The sequence below is a fragment of the Protomyctophum parallelum genome (genome assembly GCF_964188405.1).
Source record: "Protomyctophum parallelum genome assembly, chromosome: 11".
NCBI classification, from domain to species: Eukaryota; Metazoa; Chordata; class Actinopteri; order Myctophiformes; family Myctophidae; genus Protomyctophum; species Protomyctophum parallelum.
Genome location: NC_139707.1, coordinates 42,365,229 through 42,381,151, shown reverse-complemented (window position 1 = coordinate 42,381,151; position 15,923 = coordinate 42,365,229). Strand labels below are relative to the sequence as shown.

The 15,923-nt window shown below is 46.4% G+C and overlaps 3 protein-coding genes across 4 annotated transcripts in view; all 3 read right to left on the bottom strand.

Moving 5' to 3' along the window:
- The window catches only part of LOC310866873 (filamin A-interacting protein 1-like), a 493,882-nt gene that overhangs the window by 224,253 nt on the left and 253,706 nt on the right, over window positions 1-15,923 (bottom strand). The window lies entirely within an intron of this gene.
- Window positions 1-15,923, bottom strand: part of il1rapl1a (interleukin 1 receptor accessory protein-like 1a) — a gene marked incomplete at both ends in the record, with an annotated part of 249,055 nt that overhangs the window by 188,020 nt on the left and 45,112 nt on the right. The gene's annotated exons all lie outside the window — the stretch shown is intronic.
- Window positions 12,960-14,285, bottom strand: LOC310866406 (isocitrate dehydrogenase [NADP] cytoplasmic-like; the record flags this gene model as incomplete). Its single annotated transcript, XM_083776012.1, has 1 exon — window positions 12,960-14,285. One exon carries the CDS (start codon window positions 14,283-14,285, stop codon window positions 12,960-12,962), a length of 1,326 nt encoding a protein of 441 aa, XP_083632138.1.

Here is a 15,923-nt window from a genome sequence, read left to right as displayed (position 1 = left end):
TTAGTGTGCAGACTGTAGCAGGGTTAGTGTGCAGACTGTAGCAGGGTTAGTGTGCAGACTGTAGCAGGGTTAGTGTGCAGACTGTAGCAGGGTTAGTGTGCAGACTGTAGCAGGGTTAGTGTGCAGACTGTAGCAGGGTTAGTGTGCAGACTGTAGCAGGGTTAGTGTGCAGACTGTAGCAGGGTTCGTGTGCAGACTGTAGCAGGGTTAGTGTGCAGACTGTAGCAGGGTTAGTGTGCAGACTGTAGCAGGGTTAGTGCATAGACTGTAGCAGGGTTAGTGTGCAGACTGTAGCAGGGTTAGTGTGCAGACTGTAGCAGGGTTAGTGTGCAGACTGTAGCAGGGTTAGTGTGCAGACTGTAGCAGGGTTAGTGTGCAGACTGTAGCAGGGTTAGTGTGCAGACTGTAGCAGGGTTAGTGCATAGACTGTAGCAGGGTTAGTGTGCAGACTGTAGCAGGGTTAGTGTGCAGACTGTAGCAGGGTTAGTGTGCAGACTGTAGCAGGGTTAGTGTGCAGACTGTAGCAGGGTTAGTGTGCAGACTGTAGCAGGGTTAGTGTGCAGACTGTAGCAGGGTTAGTGTGCAGACTGTAGCAGGGTTAGTGCATAGACTGTAGCAGGGTTAGTGTGCAGACTGTAGCAGGGTTAGTGTGCAGACTGTAGCAGGGTTAGTGTGCAGACTGTAGCAGGGTTAGTGTGCAGACTGTAGCAGGGTTAGTGTGCAGACTGTAGCAGGGTTAGTGTGCAGACTGTAGCAGGGTTAGTGTGCAGACTGTGCACGCATTGCGAAACCTCGGCAAAGCCAGGGTGTTCGCAGTATGCAGGCGCAGGGGGCAAACTGTAGGTGCGCATCTTAATCCAAATAATGCGTTCTCTAAGAGTAAGGGGATATCTGTAAAGATAGGGCCCCCGAGTCTAAAGAACTGCTACAGTATGATTTACTAGCAAATATTATTTGTGATTCAACTGGATACAGTCCATTTCGTTACGCTTCTCTCTTGGATACGCTTCTCTTTTACTTTGTTCAAAAGTCAACAGGGGTTTATCATTCTCTATGACTACTATACTATAGCTATTATCCGTCTTTTCAATCTCCCTTTAGGCCATGTCACTCCTTGTTTCTCCATCTCCCAGTCATCCTCTCTCACTGACTAGTATGAATACTATTATTCATATACTGTTGACGCAAATGTGGCTCTGTACTTCTAATTCCTCTCTTAAAATAGCAGTGCGACATTCTGCGCACACACACAAAAAACCCCATACACAAATAAGTTTGCATTAAATGGCAGGCTCCTTGTATTTGCTATAGTCTTTTTATTGGCCTAAAATATTGTCTTTCCTCTAGCACCTCCCTCAGGTCAAAATGTCAACTTTGCATAATACGATATTTAATAATCTATTGGGGAGATTTCCGGGTGAACCTTATTCATTTTGTGTACGTTAACAGTATGACTGCGGCCTGGTGGCCACAAGTGGTATAAATAACTTCAGGCGCAGGGCCAGAATTGGGAAGAATACTACTCGAGTGCTTCCCGTTTTCCTCGCTCGGAGGAGGCTCGCTCTCCATTGTAAGAAAGGGCTAATGTTAGCATTAGCTCATGATAGCTTTCGTCGTCATCTTTCTGATCAGCACAACGGACAGCGTGAACTTTTTGAGTGGTTGCAAGCACTCCAAGGAACAGCTTGCACCACTCGGTTCACACAGGTGTGGTTTTTGAGAAAAGAGCCGTAGAATATCCTAATTATTACAGTAGTCTTATGCGCGAGCACGTTCCGTGCGTGCGGGGGAAAGCAAGGCGTAGCCTATAGCAACCGGCTCAGGGCAAAAAGTTGTTTTTTTAGCGGCGCCATTTCAGATCTATATAAAGCGATATAAAAAAGCAGTTAGCAGTGGCACCACCTTTCGGCTAAATCTGTCTAGTAGGGTGTAAGGAGCAACACAGGCTTCGGGAGACTGCAAGCAGAGTTGACACACGCAGACTTCCCTGCACGTCATTGCTAAAACCTCCAGCACATAATAATGTATTGCATTTTTAATGATAATAATGAATTGCATAGCGCTTTTCCAAGTGCTCAAAGCGCTTTACAATGGTTCATTCATTCATACATTGGGAGGTGAAGCGGCGAACAGTCGACGCCAGCGTCCTCACTTCCCACATTCAGACACCAACGGTGGCGAGCTCACACCGACCGACTCATTGGAGGCAATGTGGGGTTCAGTGTCTTGCCCAAGGACACTTCGACATGTGGACAGGAGGAGCCGGGATTCGAACCGCCGACCCAGGGATCATTGGACGACCTGCTCTACCTCCTGAGCCACAGCCGCCCGCGTAATTCAGATGTCCTCCAGATGTCACTACAAGGCTGATCATAATGGAAGAAGGGGCAGACACAGGCGGAAAGCAACGCAAGGAGAGAATCCCAATGAAAAACAAGAAAGAGAGAAGAGAGAGAGAGAGAGACAAAGTGAGAAAGAAAGAGAACGCTTGAGACAGATTGAGAAAGGAAGGACGAGATGCAGAGAGAATATGAGCGCAGGGCGAAGGAGAGAGAAACGAGGACGACGGTGATGGGATGCGACACGAAGGCTGCATATGCAGAGCAAACAGCCAGTATATCTGCCAGGCCTGCTGTCACATTGCTACCCACTGACGCATCCCCCACAGCCCAGCCCCGACAGACAAACGCCACACTGCAGACATGGCCAATATTTCCCCACTGCCATCACAACTGTAGCTCAAACTTGTCCACTTCTGCTGACTGTTCAAGTAAGTACTATAAGTAAGTATATAGGAAGTGAATTTCCCTGCACTCGGCATACTCGGTACAGAACCCCTGTGAGCTCATTTGCATGAAGCAGCTCGGACCACACACGCTTTTCCTCGTTTTCCCCCAATCCACGGCTCAATCCACTTCGCTCGCTGTGGCCTTTTGGAAAATTAAACTTTCACTTTTATTGGCCGAGTTTAGCCCCATGCAAGGAGTGTTTTTTCGTGCAGAACTAAAGCTCGGGATGGATTCAGAATCATGAAAAACCCCATAGTTTAACACGTTCACATGCTATACTAAAGCATACTTAAAAATGTTAATGTTTGCCTTATGTAGGTTTTTATATAACTTTCAACCCCTGAATTTAACAATCTTCAATACAACAATTTCTGTTGACCCTACGGATCATAAAAGACGTCGAATGATCACTATTGCATTTAATTTTGGGTCACGCACCTTTTTAGCTTAGATTGACTGGCCTACAGTATACAGTACTATACAGTATGTAGCTCAGCTCTGTGTGAACTGACATTTCGGGGGTAGATACATTAAAGCAGAACTTCCGTATTCCACACATACTGTATAATATTCTCTTTTTCCCTTGCCTATTTTATTTGCAGTGCTTTTGCAGTAAAGTGTGCCGTAATGCAGGGCTATATTAACCCATTCTGACCTGAGATCAGATTCATACGAGGTTTCCACTGGACACACATTGGTCTGATTGACCCATTCTGACCTGAGATCAGATTCTAAAAAATGTCAGTCGTTCTTCGATTTTTTCAAAAATAGCAGACCTACAAGCTCGTATCGCGCCACTCGGTGGCGCGATATGAGCTTGTAGATCTGCTATTTTTAAATAGCTAAAGCACGACATGATGCTAACACCAAAATGGGTTCCCGTTCAGAATGGTTTAAACTACTGAACCTCAACCTGGGTCGTGAAAAATAAGGATAAAGGATACAACACAGAGATGGAGTAAATCAAATTTCTGCCAGTATATCTTCAACATTTGCATACATATTGGCACGGTAATTTCAAAGGCAACACGAAGCTTTGCGAGATAAACCGGAGCTTCAAAAAACAATAGTTACAGTAATTTTGCAAAAAAAAAAAAAAAAAAGGCATAGAAAATCCTCAACGGTATAAGCTTTTACCCCTGGAGAATCCAGGCAGGTGAGCCAATACGCAAACCGCATTAAAATAATAATGGGAAAATGCATTTTGTGGCCAGATGACAAAGTAACCCACAATAAGGGAAAGAGGACGGGGGTTCTCGGGTGGGGGTCACCGAGTCCCCCTGTAAACATGTCATTTATTGTTAATTCATGAGGTATTCCAAGGATGTCTGAAGGTTGTATAACGAGTGCCACGCCGGTTCCTTCTGTCTCACAGAGAGAAGCCAGGGTGGGTTATGTGTTGTGTCGCCCTTGACCAAGTTCAGCCCAGCTCAAGGCAGATCCTTTTAATAACTTCTTCCAATTGACTTCAAATTAACCAGAACCCGTTATAGAACGGAAATTTCCCCTGTTGTGTGAGAAAGGGTGTCACTCATACATTAGCTTTTTGACTCTCCCCTCTCCACCATTCTCTCTCTCTCTCTCTCTCTCTCTCTCTCTCTCTCTCTCTCTCTCTCTCTCTCTCTCTCTCTCTCTCTCTCTCTCTCTCTCTCTCTCTCTCTCTCTCTCTCTCTCTCTCTCTCTCTCTCTCTCTCTCTCTCTCTCTCTCCTCTCTCTCCTCTCTCTCATCCTTTCTTCCTTTTCTCTTGATGATAAAGGGCCCCTTTAAAAAAGAAAAAGGAGAAGAGAAAGCTTGTCAGGATTTAGCCGGCTGGAGAAAGTCATTTGAGGCCCAGATTGATGCGGTTGGGTCTCTCAATAGTATCTCCCCAATAGAGGGAGAGAGTGTGGAAGGGAGAGGCGCGGTGGCCAGGACATTGTTCCTCTTTAAATGGCTCTTTATTTCATGGGCAGAAGTCGGGGAAATGAGCAAAGCGGCCGCTCGCTCAACAGCGGTCGCCTGCGCTTGTACGTGTCGAGGAGGGATAGCCAAGCGTAAAATAGAATATGGGGGAGAGAGAAAAAAACCCCACTTGCGATAAGTAACGAGTGGCGCGGCCCTCTTCCATCAGGCATTATAAGGTTTGCTGATTTACAGGAGGAGGAAACACATGCAAATTAAGCACCTATAAGTTCTAAAAGTCAGGTCTGTGCCTCGGCTCCATCCATCATGCTAATGGTGGCGGGGCTCAGGCCGAACAAACACAAATCCATACATACCTGTTTAGACTGGCTGGAATGGCTATAGGGATGAATAGACTCAAAAGGGGTGTGTGTGTGTGGGTGTGTGTGCGTGTGTGTGTGTGTACGTGTGCGTGTGCGTGTGTGCGTGTGCGTGTGTGAGAGAGAGAAGGAGAGAGAGAGAGAGGGGGAGAGAGAGAGAGGGGGAGGGGGAGGGAGAGACTACTCAACATAATTTGAGTGAACCTTGCAATTGTTTTATGCAGCTGTGCGTACAGTATTTAGTGCAATGCATTATAGAAATGCCAGCTCTTTCTTTCTTTTGGGTGTGTGTGTGTGTGTGTGTGTGTGTCATGAGGAGAGGGCACGCGTGTGCATGTGTGTTCACTCTGTTGTGCAGCTGTGCTCCGTGTGGTTGGGGCTGAGCTGTCACTCTGCTAATCTCCCCCAGTAGAGAAATACAGCTTGGAAAATGTCATCGGAACATTCCGTATTGTGTTTGCACTCGCCGCAGGATCCATCGCCTCTAATTTGACAAGTCATTATCACCCCTGCTTCACTCTCTCTCTCTCTCTCTCTCTCTCTCTCTCCTCCTCTCCCTGGGACACGCAATGCAAGAGAAGGGAGAGAGAGAGAGAGGGCGAGAGAGAGGGGCCTAGGACATTAAATTCAACGCACAAACACACAAGCCTGCTATCAATAATCCAATAATCCAAGCTGCAAGTCCTAGAATGTGCGGCAGTATTTCTCTCATTAGTCTGACAAAGGCTATCTTTCGTCAGGTCAGATTTCATTAGGCAGAGAGCTTCACAGATCACACTGAAAACCGTCTTGTTTTCAGAACCCGACGGCCGGCGGAGTGGAGTGTATCACAATAGGAATAGGTGACGAAGCCAAGTGTCCTCAGCCAAACTGTGTGTTTGTTGCTGTGACAGAGGTGAAGAGACGGAGGGCTTTGGCGTTCCTCAATGCTTTAACTTGTAGTGAATTGCGACAGAACCTGTCCAATCACGATCAAAAATCAGCCTCTGTTTTCAAAGCACAATATACTATACATGAGAGAGAGAGACACACACACACACACACACACACACACACACACACACACACACAGCCATTGCGAGAAGTAGGGGTACTATCCATGGTGCTGAAAACTCAGTCAGAGGAGAGGTGGGCTTATCCTCATACTCTGCCTACACAGACCACCAACGTACAATATTAATAATGCTTGTACTGTATATGCATTGGCCTCAAGTGGCTGTCAGACCAGCTGTAGAGTACTGGCATGTCTCTTCAGTCAGCAGCATGTAATCCATTATTATTTAAGATGTTTCATAATACATTGGATTAAGCATACAGTATGGGAGAGAGGGGTACAGTATATGTACAGTAAAATTCCACCTGTAAATATGTTATGCCTACATGACATTCTTTACTTTCATTAAATTTTCATAGTGAAATTAATAATAAACAAACCGCTTCGAAAATATATTAGGTAGTACTTGTCCACCACCTGGGCGGCGGTGGCTCAGGGGTAGAGTGGCTGGATGGTAACCACAAGGTTGCTAGTTCGAAACCCGGGCTCCCCCAGAGTTAGTGTCGAAGTTGTCATGGTCTGGCGCCCTACAGACCATGTCTCCATGTCAACCACTCCCACATTACATTCCAACTCTCAGGCCTTGCCACACACCTGCTCACACTCCCTCATTATCCCCACAGTGCCATGCCCCTTTCACACCTGAGGACACTTCTCCAATCATCCTGCTCCCCATAAGACTGGACTCATTACACACAAACATTGCCAGTACATCCTTTGTGTTCCCTGTGATGCTCCTGATGTTTTTGTTTCCAGTGTTTCATTCCTCTGAAACATTTTGGACCTTGCTACATTGGACTCATTGAGAGGTTTGCTTTTTGGACCTTGTTATTTTTGTTATTGTATTTTTGAACTGTTTAGCTTTTGGACATCCTGAGTTTTTGCTGTTACGCAGTATACTACTTTTGCTTGTAAGCTTTACTGCTCCAATAAATACCATTATTGAACTTCTCTGCTTGTGGCTCTGCGCTTGGGTTCTATCTCCTGCCTATCCTGACAGAAGTGTCCTTGAGCAAGACACTGAACCCCGAAATGCACCATTTACTTGTCTCCACAGGGAACATATACCGGTATCCATGAATATCTCCATGGGGTGAGTAGTAATCAATAGGAAACAAAAGAATATATAGATGTTTTGGGATGAACCTTTATTTTAACTATAGCATCCCTATGCTGGGAACATCATAATAATAATAAGGCAAAATAATAATAATCTGTGACACTGTTACTGCTGTCATGTGTCAAACTCAAAATGTTGCAATTTGTTAGTTTCCTAAGTTTATTATATTCTAAATATATATTTGCTGAAAAGGTATTTATTTGTCTGAGTTGTAGTTCGTCATGTCCGGTGCTATGCCCATATATGGTCTGAACAACAGGTGTGTGTGTTTAGTTGTAATTGTAACCTTTACATCAAGACATATTGTGTGGTTTAAATGTCTTATTCATGGAATGAGTTGTATTTCAGTGCATCGTTGTGTTTATGGGCACTTCAGAGGCCAAATAACTCTTTCATTCCCTTCGTTTATGCAGCAGCGCCAGTGAGGTGTGTTTGCATTTTGCTTTCAGCATTTGTTATCGTTTAATTGTCTCTCTACGTTTGGTTCTAATGTAAATGTTCGTTTTTATGCTTTAGGTTTGACGTTGTGGAATAACTTGTGTGAGAGACAATAAATCCACCAGTGAGAAAGAACTACCGTGCCTCGTTCTTAGTCCGTTGGGAGCGACAGACACGATGTGAGTTTGTAGATCGTTTATGTGGTTAAGTAAACACGACATAAAATATGGAGGCCATCTCGGAAACCAAACAAAGTTGCTGCATGGTCGGTTAAATTCAAGGCTAAGGAGACACTGGTGTTTATCTCGTGGGTGCAAAGGAACCAACACAATGCGGGAGATGGCTAAATTCAATGGTTCATTCACAGAACGGCTGGCATACAGTACCACCAACAAAGGTATGAGGCGAGCCAGCAATAACTTCTGTGTACTCAGCCAACTCTCTCCCCACACAAGGAATCTCAGCAGGACTGCACTATTACAGCTAAACAAAATTATTGTCCGGAAGATTCATTGTCATACCTTGGAATCCAACCTCAGGCAAGGCTGCCAACCCTTAGTTGGGTAAACTCGGGCATCGCACATGCCAGGGTGATGTTGACTCGATGACACATTCTGCAATGACTAGTAAATCCACTAGTCAACCTTGTTGGTACTAGTTGACAAGATTTTCAGATTTTGTAGGCCTGAAAATCAAGTAGATTATAGTTATGTTTTTTTTGTTTTACTTGATAGGTAATTAGTCGACTAGTAAATTAGGCAACTAGTCAACTAGTAAAAATGACTAGAAGTACGTATATACAGTATATATTTAAATAACGTGGATGCCAGAAAAACAAAGACATACAATGTCCTCGGTTAGAGTCGTCTGGAGACCTGTGTTGTGTGTTGTCAACCTCCTCTTCCCTCGCGTTCCTTTTCTCTCTCTACACTCTTCTATCCAAATAATAAAATGAAATACATTTTAAAAATAACTCCCCAGTCAATCTTACTTGCTTAATGCTTAATCTTCCTGTCTTTAGAACTGTCTTTATTAGTGAAAGAGAGAGAGAGAGAGAGATTAAGAACAGAGAATAAGAGGCAAAGCATGTCTTAAGAAAAAAACGTGGGTACGGTTGAATGAGAAATGTGATGCTAAATCTAACGGCTAGAAGAAGAATTGCCAATGAATCATTCAGAAAGCCAGAGAGAGAGAGAGAGAGAGAGAGTAAGAGGGAGCATTAGAAGTGCTTTAGTGACAAAGAGAGTAAAAGAGAAAGACAGAGAAGTGAAGAAGCAGTGATCCATCCATCCATCCATCCACCCACCCACCCATCCATCCACCCGCCTATCCATCCATCCATCCATCCATCCATCCACCCGCCCATCCATCCATCCAGAGTGACGTACAACACCAATGGTATCCATCCATCCATCCAGAGTGACGTACAACACCAATGGTATCCATCCATCCATCCAGTCGGTAAAAGAACAAGTCCAGAGAGAGCTGACACTCTGGGCTAGAGGAGTTAATGACACCACCGCCATAGGCCTGGACCCAGGCGTCAGGCCATGGTCATGCTAAACAACACACGCACACGCACGCGCACGCACACGCACACGCACACGCACACGCACACGCACACACACACACACACACACACCTTAGGCCGATTATCTCCATTGTTAACTTAGTAGCCGGACCTAACCAACATTCAGTTATGGTTGTGTGCTGTAGCAGGTTCCATTTACAGCCATGTTGTTCTTTGCAATTATATATATATATATATATATATATATATATATACCAATCGCGTTTGTTCGAGAAGGGCAACAAGGACAGCGGAAGTTCCCTCCAAGGCCCAGATTAGGTGAACTGGGGACAGCCAGAGACTGGCAGATGTTGGTGGACTTGGGCCAACGACTCACAGTTCCACCAGAGATCGTCATCACCAACCTGAGGCCTGACCTAGTCCTGTGGTCCAACTCACAGCGCACAGTGTACTTTGTGGAGCTTACAGTCCCTTGGGAGGATGCAGTTCAGGAAGCCTTTGAAAGAAAGAAACTGCGATATTCAGATCTTGCAGCAGAGGCAGAACAGCGGGGCTGGAGAGCAAAGGTCTGTCCAGCAGAAGTTGGATGTCGGGGTTTTGTGGCAACATCAACTGTGAGGCTGATGAAGGACCTTGGCATCAGCGGACAAGTCCTACGTCGGGCCATCAAGGAGCTATCCAGACTGGCAGAGTGGAGTAGCCAGTGGCTCTGGCTGAAAAGGAAAGACCCTAGCTGGTCTCCCAAATAAGCAGGCTGGGCAGATGCAGAGGGGGGTGCTTCTGGGACGCCAGAATGCACTGCTGAGCCTACTGGAGACGTCGTGGGGTTAAATCAGCGAAACGTTGGTGAAAGTAGGACCCCACCTGACAACCCCTGTGAAGTGTCCGTCCAGCTGTCTGAACATCACAGTGCTCAAGTCTTCCATCTTTAGGTATGCGGTCAAGTGCAAGCCTGGCTCAGGGAGTAGGACGCCCCTGCCTTGCAGAGTCCCTAGGCACTTTGGACTTATCATGTCCTGTGTTTTCAAAATCATATAAATATATATATATATATATATATATATATATATATATATAAATAATATAAATATATATATTAGTGCTGTCAGGCGATTACATTTTTTAATCGCGATTAATCGCATGATTTGTGTAGTTAATCGCGCGATTAATCACAATTAATCGCAAAACCTTTTTTGCTTTAAATTCAATGATGAACTGAAAGAAAACGGTGTATTGTAGAGATGCTCCGATCAGGTTTTTTGGGGCAGATCACCGATCACTGGAAGCAGTAACTGCCGATAATGATCACAGCGTTGTGAAAATCACACACCTTGCAAACTGTGAGTTTGGTGTCCTTTTCTGACACAGTAAACCAGGGATTCTCAAATAGCTGAACATGTGGGCCACATTATGAAAATGGCAAAATGACGTATGAAAAAACAAGTGCAATGTGCATTATTTTATGGCTTGCCCATTTTCTCTCTTTTGAATAATTCTGTGCAATTGGCACATTCAACACAAACAACTGTTTCCATAAAACAAACTAACATGGGCATCTTCTCTATAAGCAGAATCATGAATAGGCCTATTTCATTTATACAAAAGGAGAAGAGAGAGAGCAATGTGTTTGTGGCTCAAACTTTGTCTAATATTGTTTTATAGCAGTGGTTCTCAAACATTTTCATGCCAAGAGCAAAGGACCCCCAATATCTTTTCAATCTACAAAAATAATCCCAAAATCGCTTATAAACAGCAGATGTGGCAACACTGGCCAGAAACGACCAGTGTTGCTTCTTTTTGGCTTATTTTGTATAGACCTAGGTTACTTGTTTCTGCCATAGTGTTATACTGGCAACACCTCTGGCTTCTAGCTTCTAGCAGCTAGCTGGTCTCTCTGGATATGTGCGCTCATCATCTCTGTGTGTGACTGTCAGTCCCAGCTCCGTGACTGCATGGGACTGTGGATAGAACTTTCTGTTACAGTTAAATCCATTTAAAAGTACCACACAACTGAGAAGTATCGCGACTGTGACCGCAAGTTAGAAACGTGTGTGGCTATAACGAGGCACAGCTGTTTACAATGCGATGCAACATTAACAGCGGGGGTTTTGCTTTTGGTCTGAATGGATGAATTGCACAGGTTTCTTTTTGGACTGGAACGTACGACACGAGCAAAACCTTTGTGAAATGTAAATGGAAGGCTGCCTGCCCAGGTTACTCCACTTAAAACATCCTAACAAGGGGTCTGGGAAGGGAGTGCATTGCAGGAACCAGTATTCCTCAACATCCCGCCTGCCAATCGCTGTGATTTTGTTTTTGTTGCGTTAATGCGATAAAAAAAATTGTGCCGTTAATAAGGTGTTGCGTTAACGCATTAATAACGCGTTAACTTTGACAGCATTAATATATATATATATATATATCCGGTTTGTTTTTGTTTGTTTTTTAATTTGCAATTATAGTTGGATATTAATGATTACCTTACTGCATCTACAGAGACCAGGCGCCTCTCTATTTCTCTCTCCGTTTCTCCTCACTTCTCGTCTTTCGTTGGCGCATCCATTGAGTCTGTCTGTCTTTCTATCCGGAGCTTATCTTGAAGACCACTGGACAGACAGACGTCTAGACCACTGCTAGATGATGTGATGATGGCAATCAAATCAGGCTGAGACCTTGCCCAAATATGGAGTAATACTGTATATTTTATCATACTGTAGAAGACTAGCATCATAAACACATGAAGCCTCATCATTATTGGACTGCCTTGTTTTGAATATCAATATCTGGACCGAAACATCATACATACATCATACATGACTGAGGCCACGGTATTGTCTGACCCTGTGTTTTATATTTTTTGTGTTTTATAAAAGATGTATTTATTTTTGGGGGTAGGAGCTCGCGAATACGTTTTCTTCTGTTATGTTCGAGATACACATGGGAACCACGCTTGTCCTTTGACTCTCATCTTTTCTTATCTTCAAACAAGAAAGTTTGTTGAACTGAACATTAAAAGGTTATTAAAAATGCAAAAGAAAAATACAGTCCTTATCAGAGGGATAAAACTACATGGCCTTTATATGTTCAGAGAGAGAGCCTGAAAGCAATAAGGGGTCGGGGAGAATAAAGTAAGTAGGCTGATAGTACCCGTTGGGAACTATTCCTTTTTGGAACATATTCACCTCCAGTTATACAACACGGGTGTTGTATAACTGTTTTGTGGCCCCAGGAAAGAGTAAGCTGCTGCTGATGTAGTAATAGCTAATGGGGATCCAAATAAATACATCAAATATCCATGAGATCTGTCTTATATATGGGCATAAAACCCAACCACATGATCTGACCATAATATATCCGTTTGAAGTTGATCAGTCAAACGTTTCTCGTAATACGTGAAAGACTGACGCACGCACGCACACACACACGCGCACACACACACACACACACACACACACACACACACGCACACGCACACGCACACGCACACGCACACGCACACGCACACGCACACGCACACGCACACGCACACACACACACACACACAAAGTTATAGATTGATTGAAAGGAATATTTCTTGCAGAGGAGTGGCCTCAAAATAAGTGGGCCATCTCTCCTGTGTTCGGGGAGGAGGAGGCTAGTCTTAAGTCTTCTCCAATTACACACTTTCTACACACTATACATGTTATAGCAACGGTCCTATAAAGTCTGTAATGTTGGTTCAGGCCATATACATTATTTTGCTTGCGGCATTTCCGACGAGATAACCTAGACGGTGACATCACAGCTTGGGCCGAGCTTGGCCAGCTTGACCTTTAGGTTCTCGGCCAGCTTGTCCAGGAACTCGAAGGTGTTCAGGTAGTCCGCGCGCGTCACGTTGGCCTGGCCTCGGACGCAGACGGCCAGGTCCTTGGTCATGAAGCCGGCCTCTATGGTGTCGACGCACACGGCCTCCAGCGTCTCGGCGAACGCGCGCAGCTCCGCGTTGTCGTCCAGCTTGGCGCGGTGGAGGAGACCCCGGGTCCACGCGAAGACGGAGGCGATGGGGTTGGTGGAGGTCTCCTCGCCCCGCTGGTGCATCCGGTAGTGGCGCGTCACCGTGCCGTGGGCGGCCTCGGACTCCACCGTCCGCCCGTCGGGGCAGACGAGCACGCTGGTCATCATGCCCAGGGAGCCGTAGCCCTGCGCCACCATGTCGGACTGGACGTCTCCGTCGTAGTTCTTGCAGGCCCAGACGAAGCCTCCCTCGGACTTCATGGCCTGGGCCACCATGTCGTCGATGAGGCGGTGCTCGTAGCCGATCCCTGCGGCCTCGTACGGCGCGCGGTACTCCCTCTCGTAGATCTCCTGGAAGACGTCCTTGAAGTGTCCGTCGTAGCGCTTCAGGATGGTGTTCTTGGTGCTGAGGTAGAGCGGCAGGCCTTTGGCCAGGCCCATCCGGAAGGAGCTGTGGGCGAAGTCCCGGATGGACCGGTCCGTGTTGTACATGCCCAGGGCCACGCCGCCTCCTTTGCCCTCGAACTCGTGGACGACGAACCTGAGCGGCTCTCCTCCCTCGGCGGGCGTGTAGGTCATCTCCACTTTGCCCGGACCGGGCACCACGAAGTCCGTGGCCCTGTACTGGTCCCCATGGGCGTGTCTACCGATGACGATGGGCTTGACCCAGCCGGGCACCAGGCGGGGGACGTTCCTGCAGACGATGGCCTCGCGGAACACCGTGCCGCCCAGGACGTTGCGGATGGTGCCGTTGGGCGAGGGCCACATGCGCTTCAGCCCAAACTCCTCCACGCGCCGCTCGTCCGGCGTGATGGTGGCGCACTTGACGCCCACGCTGTGGCGGCGGACGGCCTCCGCCGCCTCGGCCGTCACCCGGTCGTCGGTGGCGTCGCGGTTCTGCACGCTCAGGTCGAAGCTGTGCAGGTCCACGTCCAGGTAGGGCAGGATGAGCCGGTCCCTGATGAGCCCCCATATGACTCGGGTCATCTCGTCTCCCTGGATCTCCACCACGGAGCCCGCCTTGATTCTCCGATCCACCACTACGGAGGAACCCGAGTCGCACCCGGGACAGCTAGGTTCGGTCTCGCAGCACTCCATCTCGGAGAAAATGACGCGCCGGTGAAATTTAAACAGTAGCCAGTAGGTAGCTGTTATGTACACATAGCTGTTATGTACACATACAGTAGCACAAACCGATGCCCAAAAATGGAGTCGTCATACTAGGTTGCGCGTGGAGAGAGGCCCTCGTCACACCGAAATAGCTGCAGGTGCCGAGGGTGGCTGTGGACGAATGACTATACTGTACATAGATCATCTCCTCTTGTCAAAAGAAATCTGAGCTAGTCAAGGTATACACGCATACTGTCTGATAGAATGACGGATGTGTGAATCTCCCTCTCTGCCTTTGCTTGTAGTATATCGTCATTTGAATCAGAAATGACACCCAAACATATGTCATGTTGTATGAAATACATACCTTTTTTGTGTACAGATGCACAAGAAATATGATGCTCCTGATTGTCCCGGTAGTTAGTGGCAGACAGTTACAAACACACAGACAGACAGCAGCCTGGCAGATATATAAACATGGAATATGAAACATATAGCCATTATATCCTGGATGATTCTTCTGGCTTCGTGTCAAAGTGTCCTTGAGCAAACTGCTCCCAATAAGCAGGCTGGATACGTCGCACAGCTACTGTACCTCCGCCTTCGGTGTGTGTGTGTGTGTGTGTGTGAAGCTATGTGTGAATGAGTGAATGCAATATACTCTATGCAAAGCGCTTTGTATGAAAGGCACTATAGAAATGCAGGCCATTTATCATTTTATTTAGCGCTCAACTAGCGAAACAAATGAGCATAAGCCCATTTGCTCCCACCCGCATCACGCTACTGGCGGTATACTATAGCCCAGTGCGAGGCTCATCTGAATACTTCTCCTCATCTCGCCTCATGCTCCTTCCCTCTCACTGTGCTGTCATCTCTGTCATTTAATTCCCTTCATTTCCTCCCTACACTCCCCCCCCCCCCCCCCATCTCCTCGACTACCCCAATCCTCTCCTCTCTTTTCCTCTCCTCCCCCAGTCATTCCTCTCTACTACCCCAATCCTCTCATTATTGGACTGCATGTATTCCATTCCTCTCCTCTCCTCTCCTCTCCTCTCCTCTCCTCTCCTCTCCTCTCCTCTCCTCTCCTCTCCTCTCCTCTCCTCTCCTCTCCTCTCCTCTCCTCTCCTCTCCTCTCCCCTCGCCTTTTCTTTGGGTGTTGTCTGAGGAGTCTGTGTATAAATGAGGTCAGCGGTCCACAGGGAGTGGCCACTTATGTAACAAGATAAAACATTCACACGGCCATTCACACGGCGTGCACGCACATGCACACACACACACACGCACACACACACGCGCGCACACACACGCACACACATTTATGTATGTATACAGTATGAATGAGGAACATAGGCCGTATTGTAAGGTCCCTTTTCGTTCAGTTTCGTTCCCATACAGTACCAGGAGCATTTTTATTTTGCATATAGACAATACCCTTCTGGACTTTGGGTTAAGAGTTCTCCTCCTATAATATCCTGCAGTATAAAAGTGTACGACCAGAAAAAGGAAAATGTTGTGCTGCTGTTTTTGCTTGATTTGGGCAACACAGAATCTTTCTCAAATGTCATAAATACATATACCTAACATCTGAAACAAGTATTGGTTCCTTCGTATGAATTTAGATGCATG